Genomic DNA, 20210 nt, shown 5'->3' on the forward strand with positions numbered 1-20210 from the left:
CTGAGGGGTTAACTTTTCACAGGAGGGCATTTTTATTGTGAGAATATGAAGAAAGGAGAGGATTAGAGCTCCCCTGCAAACATTCTTTAGGTGAAATTGACATCAGGAGAAAACAAAATCAGAGGGAGTCAAATCAATTTTAATCAAAAATTAGTATCATCTGTGTGCCAGACTCTTCTAGGTACTAGGGATACAGCAGTGAACTAAATTGAGGAAATTCCTGACTTCATGGCGCTTATACGCTAGTCAGGGGAGAGGGTCACGAATAAGTGAACTATATACACCACTAGGTCATGAAGAAAAAGCAGAGAAGGCAGGGAATACTGGGGAAGAGGTTGTTACAGTTTTAAAAAGGGAGGTCAGGGAAGGCCTCACCAGTAAGAAGGTGACATTTGATCAGGAACTGATGACGGTGGTGTGACCCCAATACTCCTCAGGTGTTTTCTCCTTTTTCAAAATGGGTGACTGAAAGCTTAACATAACTAACGCCATGATGAACCTGTAAGTTTTTCTTCTTCCTCCTCCTTCACATACGTCTGTTAATGACTTTGTTCTTTGTTTTAAACTGATACAAATAACCTTTTGTTCTGTTTGACCACCTGTGACTTACAACCCCCACTGGAAAATGAGAGCCCAGGTATCTGGTATGTATTTCTGATAAAGAGTCTTTTGTTATTATCTTGGAATGAATAACTCCTCAGGCCAGGCCATCCGGGGACTACAAAGACACTTGTGACCCTTATAAGATTCTATATAAACTGTAATGCAAAATTGCTCTTAGGGCCTCCACAGAGACAGCCTGTGTTGCTGCTGGGTCCCCGGTAATGTATACATTTCCTTAATAAACTTTTTCACTCTTTCTGACTTGGAGTATGTTTCATTGGCTCGACTGCTCCAGGGCACGGACCCTAATCCAGCAACAGTGGTGAGGGACTGAGCCACATGGATATTGAAGGACAGAGTATTCCAGGCAAAGGGCATGCTCGAGGACCTACAAGAAGGTCAGGTGGCTGGACGTAGTGAAGGAAGGGAAAGGAACATAGGTTAGAGGGCGAAGGTCTTATAGGATGTTGAAGCATTTATCTTTTTCTCTGGGTGAGAGAGAAAGCCTTTGGATGGTTTTGAGCAGAGGAGTAAACACGATCTGGCTTATATTTTGATAGGATCATTCTCTCTGCTAAATAGAAAACTTAGAGGCAACAATGGAAGCAGGGAGACCAGGTAGGATCACTCTAACAAGGATCCAGGGGAGATATGATGGTGGTCTGGACCACAGTGGTGCGGAGGCAATGGTGAAAAGTAGGCAGACACTGGGTATATTCTGAAGGTAGAGCCAGCAGGATTTGTTGATGGGTAGGATGTGAGATATGAGAAAGAGAGGAGTCAAGAATGACCCCAAGGGAATTGTCCTAAGCATCTAGAAGAAGTTGCCATTTACAGACTTGTGGAAGAATGCAGAGGGAGCAGGTTTAAGGGGAAAGATCAGAGTTTTGGACATGCCACGCTGAGATACTCATTTGACGTCCAAGAGAAGATGTTAAATAGACAGTCAGATTTATGAGTCTGCAGTCCAAGAGAGACTTCTGGACTCAAGATATACACCTCAAGGTAATCAGCATAAAAATAAATTCAACAGAATGGCTGAGCCCCAAGAGGGTGAGTACAGATTGAGAAAAGGAGTATTTAAGGTCTGACGTCTGTGCACTCTGTATTGAGAGGTTGGGAAGATGAGAAAGAACAAACAAAGGAGGCCAAGAGAATTGGCTAGTGAGGTGCGGGAGATGGGAAACCAGGAAATTCTGCTGTCTTGGAAGCCAAGAAAAGCAAATACGTCAAGGAGGAGGGGTTGATTCAGTGTCCAAATGCTGCTGAGGACTGGGAACTGACCACTGCATTCAGCAAAGTGAAGGTCATGGGAAACCTTGACAAGAGCAGCTTTGGGGGAATAGCAGGGGAGAAAGCCTGAATGGTATGCACGCGGGAAAGAATGGAAGAAAGGAATTGGAGACAGTGCGTATAAACAGTCGGTACATACATTGCTTTCAAGGAGTTGTACTGTACAGAGGGGCAGAGATGGGACAGCAATGGAGGAGGATGTGAGGTTAATTAAAATGCCCGAGGTCAGAGAGCTAGTAGTTGGCTGAGGTGGGACTGGACGCTGGACCTGGTTGGCTCAAGAGCCCATGTTCTTTCCACTGTGCCAGGCTGACTTGAGAGTTATAGCTGAGTGTGTGTACGCATACATGCACACATGTGCACATGCTCATGGGCAGGTTTCCAACACAACTTTACCCTCTCTGGCCTTTACACTGGGTGAAATAAAGCAGAAGAAGTCACATGTCTGGGACAAGCATTGGGGATGGATATTAGAAGAGATTTTTCAGCGAATAGAAGGGTTGGAATAGAGTCCCCTGCTAGAAGGGGTAGGAGAAGCCAGATCTTTGGAAAGAGCCAAGAAAACAAATGAAAACTGTACTTTCCTGCATGTTAATTCTTTAAAACAGACCCACCTTCCAATCCCTGAGTTGCAAAATGAGAAAGAGGGAAGGTACTTTCTTTAATTCAGGATTAAGTGTAGATTTTCCTTAAACATTAATCTTCCTTATTGAATTAAAAAAATAAAATTTGATTTATGAGCATGCTGTGGAGATATTTGGGGGACCCATTTGTTTTATTTGGTTGGGAGGACCCATCCTGCTCAATGGGGATTATTAATGAGGACACGGGGTTCTGTGCCCCTGACTTGGAGGTGAAATTGGACAAGTCATGAAATCTATTTTTCTGTATCTCAGTATTCTTATCTATAAAACCGAAGGTGGGGGGCACTAGGTGGGCCACACAAGGGCCCTTATGGCCTAGAAATATTTAGAGACCAATGGGAATAGGGTCTCTATCTGATAAGGCTGGGTGAAGAGAAGGCACAGGGTTTGTTGAGGCCTTTTTGTGTAGAAACCTAAAAATGCTGCCGAGTCACACCATGAGAGACGGTATGTGAACCATAAAAGGGAGGGAGGACCCTGAGATGACAGGAAGTCACAGATTTCATAAAATCAATAGATGATGTCCTCCCTCTGGCTTTGAAAATATAGTTATCCTAAAAGAGCCATATCTTATTTTAAAAATGTGAAATTTCTCTTCTTACACTTAGCTGACTTTCACGGGTGCTGGCACCTTGAGCAGAAGAAATGGAAGACTTTTATGCGCAACAACAGTGTTTGGGCCATTCATGGAAGGGCAGCATTCTAAAATGAAAAGAGTTCTGCACTCTAGACCAAGAATAAAGTTGGCTCCAGGCAAATCACTGAAAATCGAAGGGTACGTGAGAGAGCCAAGAGAACATGGTAGTCACCTGACGAGGTAGTAGGTGAGCCCGAACTCAGGTAGAGACTGCCATGCCTGGATGAACCGCAGCTTGGCTTCGACTAGGGGCATCTGGGCCACGTTCTGGTGGGCTTCCAAGATCCGGGCTGCCAACTGAGCAAAAGCAGGAGACATCAAACTTTCCTCAATATATAATGACTACTCTGTAATCACCCCATTAGTGCCAGATCCCCAGTGATGAAAAAAAAAAAAAAAAAGTGGCAGGACCCAGGTGCAGTTCCACAAAGACAATTCATCTTCATCCATTCATTCCTTCTCTCTTTCTTCTACAGGACATGAACATCACTGGTGACAGGCAGGAACAAGATCCACCAGCACATAAGCTTCTCCTTGGAAGCATGCAGATGGAGAGGGCTGGGGGGGGGGGTCTCTCTCTCCGAAGGTGTCCATGGGCAGTGGTTCTACCTGAATCATTTCCTCTGTGTAATCCACCGGTTACACAGTCACACAGTTCAGATCTTACCAGTTGCTGTCAAGTCGCTTCCAACTCATGGTAACACCATGTGCTTCAGAGTAGAACTGTGATCCACAGGGTTTTCATGGCTGGGACTTTTGGGAAGCAGATTGCCAGGCCTTTCTTCCAAGGTGCCTCTGGGTGAGTTTGAACTGTCAACCTTTCGGTCAGTGCTTAACCGTTGGTGGCACCCAGGGACCCCTAACTTACTCTCATGACAGCATAAATTTGATTTTTAATTTGTGGGTACTAAATAATTTTATTCTTAATTAAATTCAATCTAGGAATATCACCCTGTTCAGTTAGCAGTCCAGTCACCCCTTGCAAAATTAACAATAATTTCTTAATATCATCTAATATCCAGTCCATATTCACATTTCCTTATCAACTGATTTTCCAAGATGATGCCCTTAACCAGATTTTATCTTGGAACACAAAACATTCACTGCAAACAATTGCCCCAACAAGATAAGTGGCACCTGTTTAGCTTTGTGTTTTTTTGCACACCGAGGAGACACAAAGCATTCTGGGTTCATGTCCATGCTCTCGACACTGGAAGCTGTTGGAGATGCTGAGCTCCGGTTTTTCATTCTCAGTAATGAAAGGATGCTGAGGACCTCTGGTTGGTAGGAGCTGTCTGCCATGGTTTTGCCCTTTGATGCCAAGATGCAGGCAGCCATCCATCGGGCGTATTGATTCTCCTGCAGCAAGCATGAGAGGGCTGAGAAACAAGTTCAAGTGCAAAGCCACCAGCTGGGAACAGAGCAGAACTTGGGCTTGGTCCCCATTACAGTACAAAGCCATCTCCTTCCATCTTTCCAAAAGAAAAGATGTGACGCTGCATGCCCATTTTGAGTGGCTGTCAGTCACCTAATTTAACACCCAACAACAGTTTTTGAGTCTTGTGTTGAGTTTCTAGATGCTAAGGGGCTAGCTGATTGGAATGTTGGCTTTGATAAATTCTGTACTTTGCATTTAAAGATGAACCAAGGACATAAAGGAGAATCATACGGAGCACAGGCAGGTGAAAATCCAAACTACCAGAGAGCCTTCCTTGATGCCTACTATATTTCCATTTTTCATATGACAGAAGAAATCATTAACTGGTTTCCTGTGTTACTCCTACTCTACCCCATCCTTAGTAAAGATCTGACTCCCCAGGTAGAAATCAGGGCCATTGATAGGATCTGAATCAGTCAGTGGTGGCTTCTATTGTTCTTTAATGTGTGTGCTCATTTTGGACCTCAGAGACGTGGAGTGGGTGCAGTTGAACAGTAGAATTCTTCAAAGCAACTACGGCAGATTGAATTATTGCCCTCAATCTTCGCCCTCCCATGCTCTTTGCCATGTAACTTTACAGTCCCTCCTACTACAGCCAGAGTGTAATTCCCTGCCCTTGGTTTTGAGCTCAGTCATGTAACTTGCTTTGGCCAATGGACTGTAGGTATAATTGACAGGGTGACAATTTCAAGCCTAAGCCTTAAGAGGCCTTCTGTGTTTCCAATTGCCCTCTTGCGCTTCTGCCATTGCTATGAGAAGGGCTTTCTCCAGGCAGCCTGGGACCCAGCATACACGGCATAGCCATGAGCCCAACCCGCAGCAAGAAGCCAAGCCTCACCAGACCTGAGACTGGAAGCAAATTTGCCCAGCTGACACCAGTCACCTGCAGATGTTTACTACTATATACCATTGTGATTTTGTGGTGGTTTGTTACAAAGCAATAGCTGACCGATACAAGAGTGCTCTGATTTGAGAAAACACCTTATGTGTTTTGCCCTTAGTTTTAAAAAAGGATGAAGTGACTTAACATTTTTTGTGGTTTTACTTACATGGTCACATTTCAGATACACCTCATTCATACCATCAGCAACGGGGATTAGTAACTTGATTCCAAATTTTCTCCCTGCTACATTTACATCCGGCACAACTTCACAGCCTGAATGACCAAAGGCAGGGACAGAAGTGAGTTTCTGACACATTTGTCATACAAATACCAGATGAGCATCTAAAATAAAGACTTCAAACATTAGTCCCTCAGGTTTGGTTTTCTTCTGAAAAATGGAGGAGCAAGCTGATTACATCAATTAATGATACTGTAATAAGACTTATGAGATATTAGAAGGATATTAGAAACACTGGTGGTGCAGTGGTTAAGCACTCAGCTGTTAACTGAAAGGCTGGTGGTTCAAACTCCCCAGCTGCTCCACAGGAAAAAGACGGGCAGTCAGTTTCTGTAAAGAGTACAGCCCTAGAAACCCTATGGGGCCATTCTACTCTGTTCTATAGGGTCGCTAGAAGTTGGAATTGACTCGACCCCAATGGGTTTTTGGTTTACGAGCAATTAACATGGGCAAAGAAAAATGATTTCCTATTATGATTATCTTGAATTCAATTTCTAAAGTAGGTATTGGCTAACCTAACTCACAGGAACTATTATGAACGTAAACTTGAAACAAAAGCAGAGGGAATTCTCAGGTTGCCACCATGATAAGGGAATTGAGTGTACTGGTTAGTTAATTAAATATTTCTGTTTAAATAGAGAGTTACCAGTACTCTCACAGTCCCTTTCAGAAATTAGGGTAGGCGTTAAAGTGACACTGAATTAAACATAACTCTTCCTGGATTCAGAAAGCTTTTCAGGCTCCTACAATGCCTCGTATGCTACACTATGGACATCAATTATCAATGTTCCGTAGGACTTGGTTGGGCACAATGGGAAAGAAGGGACAGCTGGAGGCAAATAACCACATTTCCTATACCACACTCAAAGCTCATATTTCAGGAGGAATAGGAACTGGATGCAGGCTGCCATTTTGAAATAGTGACATATAGACATTCCTCTAGAATTAAACCTTGCTTCATTGTGTAGGAGTCTTGCCTTTAATCTGCTTGCTGAGTCACGACAAAGACAGAAAGATGCAGGACATTAGCCACTCTTACCTCTAAGATTTAGTTTTTCTACTGGTTCTCCTTGTTCAAGTTCCTTATTTTTAAAGTAGGCTATAGATGTGTCTTTAAAGACAAACCAATACTGTTTGAAAGCTTTTAATATTAGCTTCTTGGGCCTGCAAATTAAAATATAGTAAGTATTTAAACAGCCATCCAGAAATGCAGAACATATTGCAAATTTCAAGCAAATCAAGGTTCTCTAGAGGTCCTTGCAAACAACATACTGTATTTTTAAAAACAATTTTCAAATTGCTAACTCATTTCTAGGGAGCCCTGGTGGCGCAGTGGTTATGTGTTTGGCTGCTAACCAAAAGGTCTGCAGTTAGAAAGTAGAAATGGGCTTTTGACATGAGACATAGAGGACCACCTGGGTCCACATCCTGGCTCTGCTGCTGATCAAATGTGTGACTCTGGCAAATGCTTCATCTGTCTGGGCCGCACTTCCTGCCTGTGTATAATGGGGATAGTAAGTCTCTAACTCACAGGGCTTTTATGAGAATTGAATGAGGTCATCTATGTAAAGTGTGCAGCACAGTGCATCGCTAAGGGCTCAATAAATTACTGTTACGTATGTGAGTCCCTGGCTAGTACCAATGATTAACACACTTGGCTGCTAACTGAAAGGTTAGAGGTTCGAGTCCACCAAGAGGCACCTTGAAAGAAAGACCTGTAATCTACTTCGAAAAAATCAGCCACTGAAAACCCTATGGAGTGCAATTCTTCTCTGACACACATGGATTGCTGTGAGTTGGAATCGATTCTACAGTAACTGGAGGAGGATGTAAAAAATATATATGAATCTAGTGACATTTGAAATTCCAGCATACTTCTGGGACCTGAAAAAGCTGTGGATATGGTCAGCACAAGCTTTCAGTCATCAGACATGAAAGTAAACACCCTTTTCTGTAGCTTCCTCTTGACTTTTAAGAGAAACCACCTGAGAAGTACCAGTGTGCAACAGAAATCACCAAAATCCACAGCTATTAAAAAAATATATTTTGGGGGAAGATACCCAGCAGTGAGGGCTAGCAACCTTTTGTACCTGGGTTATACAAGGCCAGGGGTGCCAAAGGCAAGGCAGGTAGTAGAAGAATTCTGGCCTTGGAGGCTGATCAGGATTTCTCATGCCAGAGGAGTGGCCTTCTCTAAATGATGAGATGAATGAATTCTGTGTGTGGCCTCTATAATATTATTGTGGAGTCCTTTTATTTGTTCTAAAGTAATAGTAGTTATACCTTACAGTTTTCGCATCAATTATTATTTTTCATCCAACATGTAATTTACTGGAGCCCTGGTGGCACAATTTACTAGAGTAATTGGTTTATCTTTTACAGGTTCACAAAAAGTTGAATTTTGAAAGGTAGTTCAGAGGGACATAAAATTCCAGATTGACTGTTATCTTCCTTAGCATTCTGAAGATCTCTTGCAGACTCTTGGTTGCCGATAAAAGTCTGCAGCCCGTCTAGGTGTGGCTCTTCTGTGGCAAATCTGCCTTTTCTCCCTGATTTTAAAGATTTTATCTTGTCAGCAGTTGACTTCATCGAGATGTGGATCTGTTTGATTTATTATGGCTGGGATCTGTGATTCCTTAATTTAAGGATACTGGCTTCAAACATTATGGAAAATTCTCATGCATTCTTAAAAGCACACACCCTCATTCTTTCTTCTGGAGCCCCTAGTAGACATATGTTGGGCCTTTTTAGTCTATACCCTATTTTCCATTTCTACCTTTCTGTGTTCTCAACTGTGTCTTTTAACTTAATGTTTAAGGTGTCTACTGAATTTTAAATTTCTGTGATTATGTTTTTACTTCTAGAATTTCCTTTCCATTTCTTTTCAATACTGCTTTTTCTCTTTTATTAAAATTTCTGTTTTTTAATTTAGCTGATGATTTTAAATGTCCTTATTTTATGGTTCCTCCAGGTTGTTCTATTACCTAAAATTATTGAAACTGTAATCCTCTCGTTTGTGGGGTCTGCTTTCTCTTTCTTATGGTGTCAGTAATTTTTATCGGGTGCTCATTTTTGTAAGGAGCTAGTGGTTTCTGTAGGTAGCCCATGAATACTAGGTTGTGGATATTTCCCTCTGAATGTTTCTGCAGTTGTATTTGCTAGGATGTCATAGGTTTTGTGGGTCTGGATTAGTTTCTATTTTATTTTTCAGGTTGGAATCCTCATATAGGACACTTACATTTAGATCCATATTGGTGTGTGGCACAGGCCTTAGTTCTAATTTCTCAAGAGGGACTTTTCATTTCTCCACATAGAACCCCACTCAGGGATAAGCTTCACAGAGAAGCTCTTGCAAGGTTCCACCTTCAGATAGGGACTTCAGTTCTGGCTGCTACTTTATCGGCCCCAAACTTCACTTCCTATCCTTACACCGGGATTAAAATTCCATCCCCATACCTATGTCCATGTCCCAGATTCGCCTGGGCTGCTGAGGCTTCATTAGTAGAACTGGGTTTCCTCTTTATTTTCTGCAAGTTGGGATTTCCTAGTCTTACATCAAGTTCCATTTGTTATCTGCAATTCTTTTATTTCATCCAGCATTCCTATGTATTTATAGCCAGATTGGGGTTTGCATTACATCAGATCCATGTTGCTGGAACCCTGAAGTCTACTATTTATACAGTGGGTTCAATAGAAGATGTTGTTTAGGAAAAAAGAGCTTTATTGTTAAAGGGGAAACAAACAAACAAAAAGCCCTGAAAATCAAAGGACTAGTCCAATGCTCTTATACTGATAAGAAAAGAGGCCCAGGCAAATGCAGGGCCTGCTAAAAATCACACACCTAATAGAGCTCCACTCTCCTTTCCTTCACCCCTTCCTTCTTTCCTGAACCATACTGTATATTAAATTTGACATCTTCAGACCTTTGGTAGATGAAGTGTCCGTTGGCCACATACAAGGGTAACTTTGTGAGTTTGAGTATTAACACTCACACCAAAAAGCCTATAATATTTCAGAGTAGCATGGCTGATGTGGATGTAGGGGTTGACTCCACAATATCATCTCCTTCATTTATAGGAAAGGGGTTGTCATAGTTTTGTTTATGAAGAGCTGGATTTGCTGCATATAGATAATATGATGACTCCATTTCTTTACAGAACAATTATTAATACTTTGGAAAGATGTATTTGTGGATTTGAATTGTTACATTATTCTGCAGCTCTGAATATAACAATGTGAATAATTTATGACTGCAATTACTTATGTCACAGAAGCTATATTATGACCCTATTTTTTGAGATCACATCTTGGGATTAAAAACAAAAAACAAAACAAAACAAAAAACCTGTAGAAACTGAGTGACAAATACTGTAACCTTTAGACACTTGTTTCTTATTTATGCCTTTACCACTGTTCATTCTTCCCAAGTCTTTCTTTGCATCCTGTCTTATCAAAAGCAACCTGTGTTTCTCTTGAAGCCAGCTGCCTTGAGTGAAGTGTCGGTTTGTTAAGAAAAGTCAACAAACCATAAAGTGACAAAAAGTAACCGATAGAACTTCAAAGCAGTCTTATTCCTTTCATCCTAACACACCCTGGCACCATCATAAATGTGGCAGTCCCTTATTTCCCTGAAAAAAACTGCTCTGCCTTTTAAACAGTTCCATGTCAACCTGAGGTGACTGGAGAGTTCATTGCAAACACTCATAGGCTAAAGTAGATAAAATAAGATGACAACCCCCTATAAGTCCAGGACCAAAGTTCTAGATATGATTGATTTTTAAACTATGAAAGAGCCTTCAAATGGTGTCAGAATCCTGAGTCTCCCAAATGGACCCTAACGGGAACTCTAGTCTGGCCCATACGTTCATTTTGCTGACACCAACCAGGTTTATACACACCATTTACTGAGTGTGTACTATGAGGCAGGCGCCATGTTAAATGCTGTATGTGCATTACTTTATTTAATCCTCCCAACAAACCCAAGAGGAGATATCTCCCCATTTTATAGACCAGAAAACCTAGATGTAAGGACATTGCCCAAGGTCACCCAGCTAGTGTGTGCTGCGGCGCTAGAATTCAACGACGCTATCTGATGCCAAAGCCTAAGCTCTTACCACTGAACCAGGAATCTGCCTAATGGATGTGCAATTTAAACTCCCAGGCTCTTTACTTGCAAGACTTTGTTATGAGTGGCCCCTTCCCCCCTTTAGGGCTACTCACCTAAATAATTTGAGATTATCTGCAAGTTTAGGGATATCAGTAATGTCCTCCTAAAGAAAAACAAATAATATTTTATAAGGAGTCATTTCATAGGTAGTGCTGATATTCTATACCTGCACTTTCCAATACAGTGCCACTCACCAAATATACCTATTTCCCTTCAAACTAAGTGAAATTAAATAAAATGAAAAATTCAGTTCCTTAGTCACACTAACCACATATCAAGCCGTTAAACTCGATGGGAATGAGGAAGGGTTGGGAGTGGGGTGGGTCACGTGGAAGGGCTTCTGGGGTGGCTGGTCAAGTTCTAATGGGCAGTGACTTTGTTAAGCTGTACCCATTAAACCCATTGCTGTTGAGTCGATTCTGACTCATGGTCATATATTACAAAAAATGAAAGAAAGAAAAAAAGATTAGGAAATTGACCAAGTATTCCTTGTACATACTATTCAAGTTAAAAATCTGAGTTAGAAACAACTACTTTTATAGATAAGCAAAATATTTTACACTTTTTACAGTAGGGTGGGTAACTCTAGCTATATCTAGTTCACTGATTAAACTCTCAAAAGGAACCTGGTTCAAAGTTCATTTTGCTGTGCAGGTTGGGGCCTATTTTCAAACTGAAAAGCCTATTGTTTAATGTCATATAAAAATATCTGGGAGGGAGGAAGGGAAATTCCATTTATTCTAAGAAGCATCATTGTCCCGTTGTGTCTGTTCAGTGGGGGAAGTAGACCAAAGATAACTCCAGTGTCATGGGGCCCATGTCTGCTATAAATGAGAGACAGGGCTCTGAATCTTGGTGTTACGTTTGTATTAAGCATTTGCTTTTGTATGATACTGGTTTCCTATTCTAAGGTATTTAATGATAAGGGAACACACATTAAATGCATAAGAATACAGTGACTCATTCTAATCTATCGGTACTACTTAGGTTCAATTACAACAAAAGGGTGGCACCCAAGGAATGCATCAAACAGGGAACATTCCGACTATAAAGCTGGTATTCTTCCACATTTCATGGATCAGGCACAAACCAACAACAATAACAACAACAACAAAAAGAAAACCAAATCCACTGGAGTGGATTCTAACTCATATCGACCCAATAGGGCAGAGTAGAACTGCCCTATAGGGTTTCCAAGGCTGTAAATCTTTACGGACACAGACTGCCTCATCTTTCTCCTGCTGAACGACTGGTAGGTTTGAATTGCCAACCTTTCAGATAGCAGTCGAGTGCTTTAGCAACTGCACCACCAGGGCTCCTGGATAAGGAACAAGGGATGATAAAACACAGCTTTGTTTATGTTTCATTGGAAGCCTTCTGTTTATTTCCTGAAGTCAAAAAGATTCAGAAGTTTTTACAATGATGTATGAAAAAAGCTCTCACTTCTACCTTGCCTGGTTGCAATTTATCAATAGGCAAATAGATATTAAGGCTTTGTATCTGCAAAGCCTTTTTTGTGTTAAGATGCTCTATTCTCACAGCTGTTCCATGCAATAGAAGGGCAGTTCTTTCTAGACTTAAGGGACCAATTCTATGTCCCACACTAGTGAACAGGGGCCTTCAGCAGTGTTGCTCTCACACCATGTCAACTTTACCCTAGGAAGACATACAATACAAAAGTATTGTCATTAATATAATAAAAATGGCTCATAGTCCCTTACACCCCTGGGTGGTGCAAAGGTTAGCATGCTTGGCTGCTTACCAAAAGGTCCGCCCAGAGGCAACTCGGAAGAAAGGCTTGGTGAAGTGCTTTTGAAAAATTGGCCATTGAAAACCCTATAGAGCACTGCTGTCCTCTGACCTACAAGGGGTTACCATGAGTTGAAGCTGACTTGACAGTAACTGGACTGATTTGGTTTTAAAGTCCCTTACAAAGCTAAGTTGAGCAAATTTAGTCAGTTCTTACTAGGTTTAAGCTTTGGTCAGATAAAGAGAATATTTCCTTTTTTTTTTTTTTCAAAATCAGACTAAATATTGTCTTATTTTTAAGCCAGAAAATAGTTCCATCTGTATTTGTCAATCAGTCTGAACAAAGCCACAATTTTGAGTTAATCGGATAAGCCCATACCAAAGTGTTATCTGTTTTTCCACCTTCGAGGGTAACTTCCAAATTAGAAAGTGCTGCTTCTACTTCATCAGCCTCAGTCTCATTTGTAAAATCCTGTATTTCAGTGGACAACGAGAGTTTGCTAATATGATACTGCAATGAAAACAGAAGTTGCAGACGTTATAAACACAAATGAATCCATTAGCCATTTCTTCCTCTTTGAAGACAGTTTCCCTCTAATAACTCACGGTCACAAATACTGAGCATCTCCTGAAATGCATGTGGAAAATGACATTCTAATCGGAATAGTTCTAAGATTTATGGCTGGTCATGTTGACACTTGGTTCTTCCCCATCCCAACTGTGCTTGTCATGGGGAAGAGATCAGGACTGGAAGACTAATGCCTTATATTATGTGCACATATGTGAACCAGGAGGGGCATTTTACATTTAAATCTGCTGCCCTCATTCTCACCTCTTTTGTCAAAGAAAAAACAGTGTGAAAAAAAACCAAAATGTGAACCAGAACACTCTTGCTTTGTCTCCTGCCAGAGAAAAGGCCTTGACGTTCCGTACCTGGAGTGCTGCAAAGATCAACATTTCTTCCTCTGTACAGTCAATTTCTTCTAAGAGAATGGCCCACCTGGCTTGTTCATAGAGTTGGTTTATCCGGACAGCATCATACTACAGAAAGAAACAGGTGGGTGTGGGAGGCCGTATTTATATTCCACAATACAAACATTCTGGGATAACAGGCCATTGCCTGTTAATCAGAGGCAGTGAGCTTTAGTTCAAGTAACTGAAAGAGATACCTCTGTCTTCTCACTGCTGCCTCATTTTGGTTCCGAATTCAAAACTCTCTTTCCCCAAATATTTTTTTAGAACCTCCTCAAAGAACCAAATTGACCCATCTGAGATTCTTATTCTTCCTGTTTTTTATCAAATGTCTATGGGTAGTAAAAGCAGGCAGTGAAAATGGTTTATGTGACAAGTGATATAAAGGAGAAGAGATACCCTAAGCTGAGCTGTAAATCCAATGTGACCCCGATCAGAGTCAGAGAGGGATTTTAATGGAACTTTATATAAGCTGATTCTCAAATTAAGCTGAAGAGACAATGTTCAAGTATTGCTAAGAAATTTTGAAAAAGAAGAACAATGTTGGGGGAAGCACTTGTCTTCCCAGACATTGAAACATACTATAAAGTTGTGGTGATTAAAATTGTGTGGTATTGGTACAAGAGACAAAAATACCAATAAACAACATTTAGAAACAGATCTATGTATATACATTTAATATAAAAATGGCATTTTACATAGGTAGGGAAGAATGAACTATAAATAGTTTTGAAAATGCCTGGCCATTTGGGGGTAAAAATAGCCAAACCAAAAAAAAAAAAAAAAAAAAGCTTATGCCATCTAAAAAACAGATATTACAGATGGATTAAAAATCTAAAAATACAAAACCAAAATGATATGCCACTTCACAGCCACCTAGATGGCTATAATCTAAAAGACAGACAGTAACACGTGTTGGCAAGGATGTGGAAAATAGAACTCCCATATGCTACTGATGGGAATGTAAAATGGTGTAGCCACTTTGGAAAACAGTCTGGCAGTTCCTCAAAAGTTAAACAAAGGGTTACCAGATGACTCAGCAATTTCACTTCTACCTATATATCCAAAAGAAATACAAAGATAATGTCCACATGAAAACATGTACACTCATGCTCACAGCATTATTCCTAATAGCTCAAAAGTGAAAACAACCCAAATGTCCATTGACTGATAAATGGGTAAAATGTGGTATATCCATGCAATGGAATATTGTTTGGCAATAAAAAGAAATGTAGTCCTGATACACGCTACAACATGAATGAACCTTGGAAACATTATGCTAAATAAAGAAGCCCGTCACAAAGGACCACACATCGTATGGTTCCATTTATATAAAGTGTATAGAATAGGTAAATCCATGGAGACAGAAAGTAGACTGGCAGCTACCTAGAGCTAGAAGGGTTGGCAGGAAATGGGAACTGACTGCTAATGAGCAGGGGTTTCTTGTTGGGCTGATGAAGGTGTTCTGAAATTAGACAGCGGTGATGGTTGCAGAAATTTGTGAATATGCTAAAAACCACTAGACTATACACGTTAAATGGGTAAGACGTATGGTATATGAACTATATCTCAATAAAGCTGTAATAAAAAATCTAAACATAAGAAACAGAATTATTATTAGAAGGAAACATGGGAAAATATGTTTCATAATCTTTGGATAGGGAAAGACTTTCTAATCAAGGCAGAAAGCCTAAAAGTTATAATGCATAAGACTGATAGATTTGATCATCTAAAATTAAATATATTTAAAGGTGAAAAATACCCTAAAGAAGGTTTCAAGTTTATAAGACAAGATACAGCTTGAAATGAAATATTTTAAATAAATATAAAAGAGAATATCTATAATATACTTAGTATGCCCATAAATCAATAGGAAATGGGGTAAAGATATAAACAGGTAATTCACAGAAGAAACTACAATGGCCACTTGGACACTAGAAAAGATGCTCAACCTCATTAATAATCAGAGAATTCAAATGAATTCTGCTGGACTTGCCCAAATTTTCTGTATTAATAATATCTGGTGCTGGTGAAGATGTGGGCAAATTGGCACTTTCACATCAGAAGGCAATTTGGTGGTACCTTTAAATATTTAAATCCTTTTGCCCTTTGGGTACTTCTAAGGTTAATATTCTAAAGAAATACAAGTTTATCAAAAATATTAGTACAAGAACAGTCGTATTTTTTTGAAATAGCAACAATTGCAAGCATCCCACAGGTCTGCTAAACTATGGTTTAGCCTTTCCTTTGATTATTATGCAGTGGTTAAAAAAAATGAGTCTGATTTATACACACTGGCATGAAAAGCCAGCCATTATATATTACGGTATAAACAGAAGCAAGCTACAAAGGAAATAAACGATTCCATTTACCTGGGAAAAAAATCTCCTGAATATGGGTTTCGAAATGCTTATAAATGTGTGAAAAAGGTCTGCAAGGATGGTTAATCATCAAGCTATTACCTGGGGCTGCCTTTGAGAGAAAAGTCATAGTCAAGGACTATTTTCCATTTTTATTCCAAATAATTCCTTTTTATGTTTGTTTTCTTCTTGCAGTGAGTATACATCTTACTTACAACCTTTTAAGAAAATAAACTAACAACGCTGAAGAAAACATGGAGAAGAAATAGACGGATACTCAGAGTACCTAAACAGACTTATCATGGGTTGATTAGCATGAGTTTGTTTTTCCTTTTGCATTTAACCTTATGCATACTAAGAAAAAAGGTGATACAGAAATATGAAAATCCTAAGTAAGCCCAAACCAGTAAATAGCACTGCTGTCAGGTGAGTGTGGAAATGTGCCCTGTTGCACAGCCATGCTCAGTCTCAACATTTCTAAAGCTGCTAGGAAAGGAAGTCGAGTGCAAAACTAAGTGTGTGGTATTCAGGAGGCTGGGATAATAAGAATCTTCAGAAAGTCGGTCATTGTTTTGTGAGCCTTGCTAGATGTCACAGAACAGTCCAGAAGCTGGCCTGGAATCCTCCAACAACCAATCAAAACATAACACATGTGAGAATGTTCATAGCGGCATCATGTATAGTAGCAGAAACTGGAAACAATCCAACGTCCCTCACCTGGTGAATGGATAAACAAAACGGGGCACATCCTTATAATGGGACCTCACTCAGCAATAAACAGGAATGAACTACTGATACCCGCACCAACACAGATGAACCCCCAACACATCAAGCCAAGTGAAAGAGTCTAGATACAAAAAAATACATGTTGTGTGGCTCCATTTATAGGAAATTTCTAGAAAAGGCAAATCCAGAGCCAAAGTAGACCAGTGGTTACTTGGGGCTGGGAGTAGGGACTGACTGCAAATGGCCATGAGGAGAGTTTTTTGGGTGATGAAAGTGTTCTAAAACTGAATTGAGGTGATAGTTGCACACCTGTACAAACTTACCAAAAATCCATGTATTACAATGGAGTACAATTTCAATGAGTAAATTTCATGGTATGTAAATTATACTGCAATAAAAAGAGATGACAACTAAAGAAACAAACAAAAAACCCACACACTCGAGGCATACCAGCAACCCCCCCCAAACAAATAAAAACAGCAACAAAAAAACAAGCAGTGAACTCCCAAAAGATCCCTGCTTAATTCACAGTTTAAAGATAACATTTAAATACTACATGTAGCCACTGAAAGTTAAACTCGATTAACAAACTGTCATAGCTGTCTTGTCTGTCTACTTGTCAGTCAGTCAGTCACAGTGTGTACGATCCTAATATGGCAGCGGTTTCAGTAAGTTTAATCACCCAATAAGGCTTTTTCTCCCAATGGCAGTCAGTAAAGATTTAAAAATTTTACCCAAAGCTTCTGCATCTGACCGTACTACCCCCATGCCAAATAAAACAGTTCTTTGAAGTAATTGGAAACCCTGGTGGCATAGTGGTTAAGAGCTATGGCTGCTAAGCAAAAGGTCGGCAGTTTGAATCCACCAGCCACTCCTTGGAAACTCTATGGGGCAGTTCTACCCTGTCCTGTAGGGTCGCTATAAGTCGGAATCGATGACGGCAATGGGTTTTGTTTTGTTTTGTTTTTGTTTTTTTGAAATAATTAGACCTAAATAATAGTTACCTACATTTAGAAATTAACATCATAAAAAAAGGATTAGAATAAGATGTCATAACTAGATACAGAATAAGCCCTGTCTCACTCAGGTAACCCAGGATTTCTCTGTAGCATCCAGCAGAGCTTAGAGCTGTAAGCTTTCTCCGGGGAGACTTGTTCACACTCCCCCAGGCACTGGGGCATCAGGAGGTTCCCGATCTTTCACAGGTCATTAACAGTTATCTTGATAAGTTTTTCTAAACTCTGAGCACTCTTGATTGGGTTCTCCAGTGACCTAACTCATGGCGACCCTATGCGTGTCAGAATAGAACTGTGCCCCACGGTGTTTTCTTTTTTTTAACATTTTATTATGCATTAGGTAAAAGTTTATGTCATGGATGGAATTGTGTCCCCTCAAAGTATCTGTCAGCTTGGCTGGGTCATGATTCCCAGTATTGTATGATTGTCTACCATTTTGTCATCTGACTTCCTAATATGTTGTAAATCCTATCACTATGATGTAATGAGATGGATTAGTGGCACTTATATTAATAAGATCTACAAGATTAGATAGTGTCATAAGCCAATCTCTTTTGAGATATAAAAGAGAGAAGCGAGCAGAGAGACATGGGGACCTCATACCACGAAGAGAGCAGCACCGGGAGCAGAGCGTGTCCTTTGGACCTGAGGTTCCTGCGCTGAGATGCTCCTAGACCAAGGGAAGACTGACGATGAGGACGCTCCTCCAGAGGCGACAGAGACAGAAAGCCTTCCCCTGGAGCTGGTGCCCCGAATTTGGACTTGTAGCCTACTAGACAGGCTTTGAGAGAACAAATTTCTCTGTTAAAGCCATCTACTTGTGGTATTTCGGTTAGAGCAGCACTAGATGACTAAGACAGTTTACATAGCAAATTAGTTTTCCAATCAAAAATTCTTACACAAATTGTTCGGCGACATTGGTTGCAATCCCTGCGCATGTGTCAGCACTCTCCCCATTTCCTCATTTCCATTACCGCATTTTTAGGCAAATAATGCATGCCTTCTACGTTTATTTGCCAGCTGCACCCTCCCCCTTTGAGGTATTTCATAAGCACCACTATGCCAATTTTTTTACATGTTGCTATAAAAAAATTAGCAGAGCACACTTTCAAAAATATCTCGAGGTGGGTGGGGAGGGCACAGTTGGCAAACAAACATATATTTGTGTAAAAATATAAAAATAGGGTAGTCCGGTTTTCATGTCCCTCCCTGACGTCTTATCTTTGATTTCGGGCAAATGTTGCCCTTTTCGTGTTGTATAGTTGATTGTTCTAAGAAGCACATTCTTCATGGGTGATGTTGTTTACTTTATAGCCCTGTCCACGATTTGACAGAAAGGTGGCCTCTGGGAGTGTCTTCAGTTTCAAGTTAGAAGGTTGTCTTAGGGTAGTAGTCTCAGGGGTTCCTCCAGTTTCTTTCAGACCAGTAAGTCTGTTTTTTTTTTTTTTATTTGAATTTTGTTCTACATTTTTTACCACTCTAACTGGGACCTTCTACTGTAATCCTGGTCAGAGTGGTCAGTAGTGGTAGCTGGGCACCACAGGTTCTTCTGGTCTCAGACTAGAGGAGGCTGTGGTTCTTGTGGGCCATTAGTCCTTTGGACTAATTGCTTCCTTGTGTCTTTGGTTATCTTCGATCTCTTTTCCTCTAGGAGGGAAGAGACCAATATTTAACAGTTGCATCTTAGACGGCTGCTTGCAAGCTTTTAAGACCCCAGACGCTACTCATCAGGCTAGGATGTAGAATGCTGCTTTATGAACTGTGTTTTGCCAGTTGACCTAGATGTCCCCCGAGACTATGGTCCTTAGCCTTCAAGTCCAGGAGTTCAGTCCCAATGTCTAAGCAGTTTCTATAACTGTGCCCCCTGTGTGTGCTATTATATATGAGTATATATACAGCATTTACAAATATGTATGTAGAAATACCCACAACCGTACCTATATATGTACGCAGGTCTACTCCTGTACGACCTCCCTCGCCTATTTAGCATACATATTAATCTATGTATCTACTCAGAAATTATTGTTTGTTATTACGGATGTTGCAGGATTGTACATGTTATAGCATTTACCATAAAAAAAAAATTTTTATATATTTTTTATTTTTTTAGTGGCCCTTTATTCTTGTGTACCTCTCAGTGTCTTCCTTTGCCTTGGTCAGGTTGTGCTGACTTCCCTCTTATTGTGTATTGCCTTTCCCTTCACCAGAATTAACACTCGGCTACTGTCTAGTTAGTGATTCTCCTTCCCTCCCTTGGTAACCATCAAAGAATGTTTCTTTCTGTGTTTAAATTTATAATAGTCCTACGGTATTTGTGACTGACTTATTTCACTCAGCATAATGTCTTCCTGATTCATCCATGTTATAAGATGTTACGCGGACTCATCATTATTCTTCATTGTTGCATAGTATTCCATTGTGCGTTTGTACTACAATCTGTTTATCCATTCATCTGTTGATGGCATTCAGGTCGTTTCCATCTTT

General features: G+C 40.3%; 1 protein-coding gene across 1 annotated transcript in view; it reads right to left on the reverse strand.

Annotated features, from left to right (window-relative positions):
- Positions 1-20210, reverse strand: part of FERMT1 (FERM domain containing kindlin 1) — a 53695-nt gene that overhangs the window by 4413 nt on the left and 29072 nt on the right. Inside the window, exons 7-13 of the mRNA XM_049868801.1 lie at positions 13586-13693; positions 13032-13163; positions 10957-11006; positions 6776-6900; positions 5665-5771; positions 4315-4536; positions 3350-3474 (exon numbers count right to left, since the gene is read on the reverse strand). Coding sequence (XP_049724758.1) covers positions 3350-3474; positions 4315-4536; positions 5665-5771; positions 6776-6900; positions 10957-11006; positions 13032-13163; positions 13586-13693 — 869 coding nt within the window. The remainder of the gene's footprint in view (positions 1-3349; positions 3475-4314; positions 4537-5664; positions 5772-6775; positions 6901-10956; positions 11007-13031; positions 13164-13585; positions 13694-20210) is intronic.

This window comes from Elephas maximus, chromosome 25 (genome assembly GCF_024166365.1).
Source record: "Elephas maximus indicus isolate mEleMax1 chromosome 25, mEleMax1 primary haplotype, whole genome shotgun sequence".
NCBI classification, from domain to species: Eukaryota; Metazoa; Chordata; class Mammalia; order Proboscidea; family Elephantidae; genus Elephas; species Elephas maximus.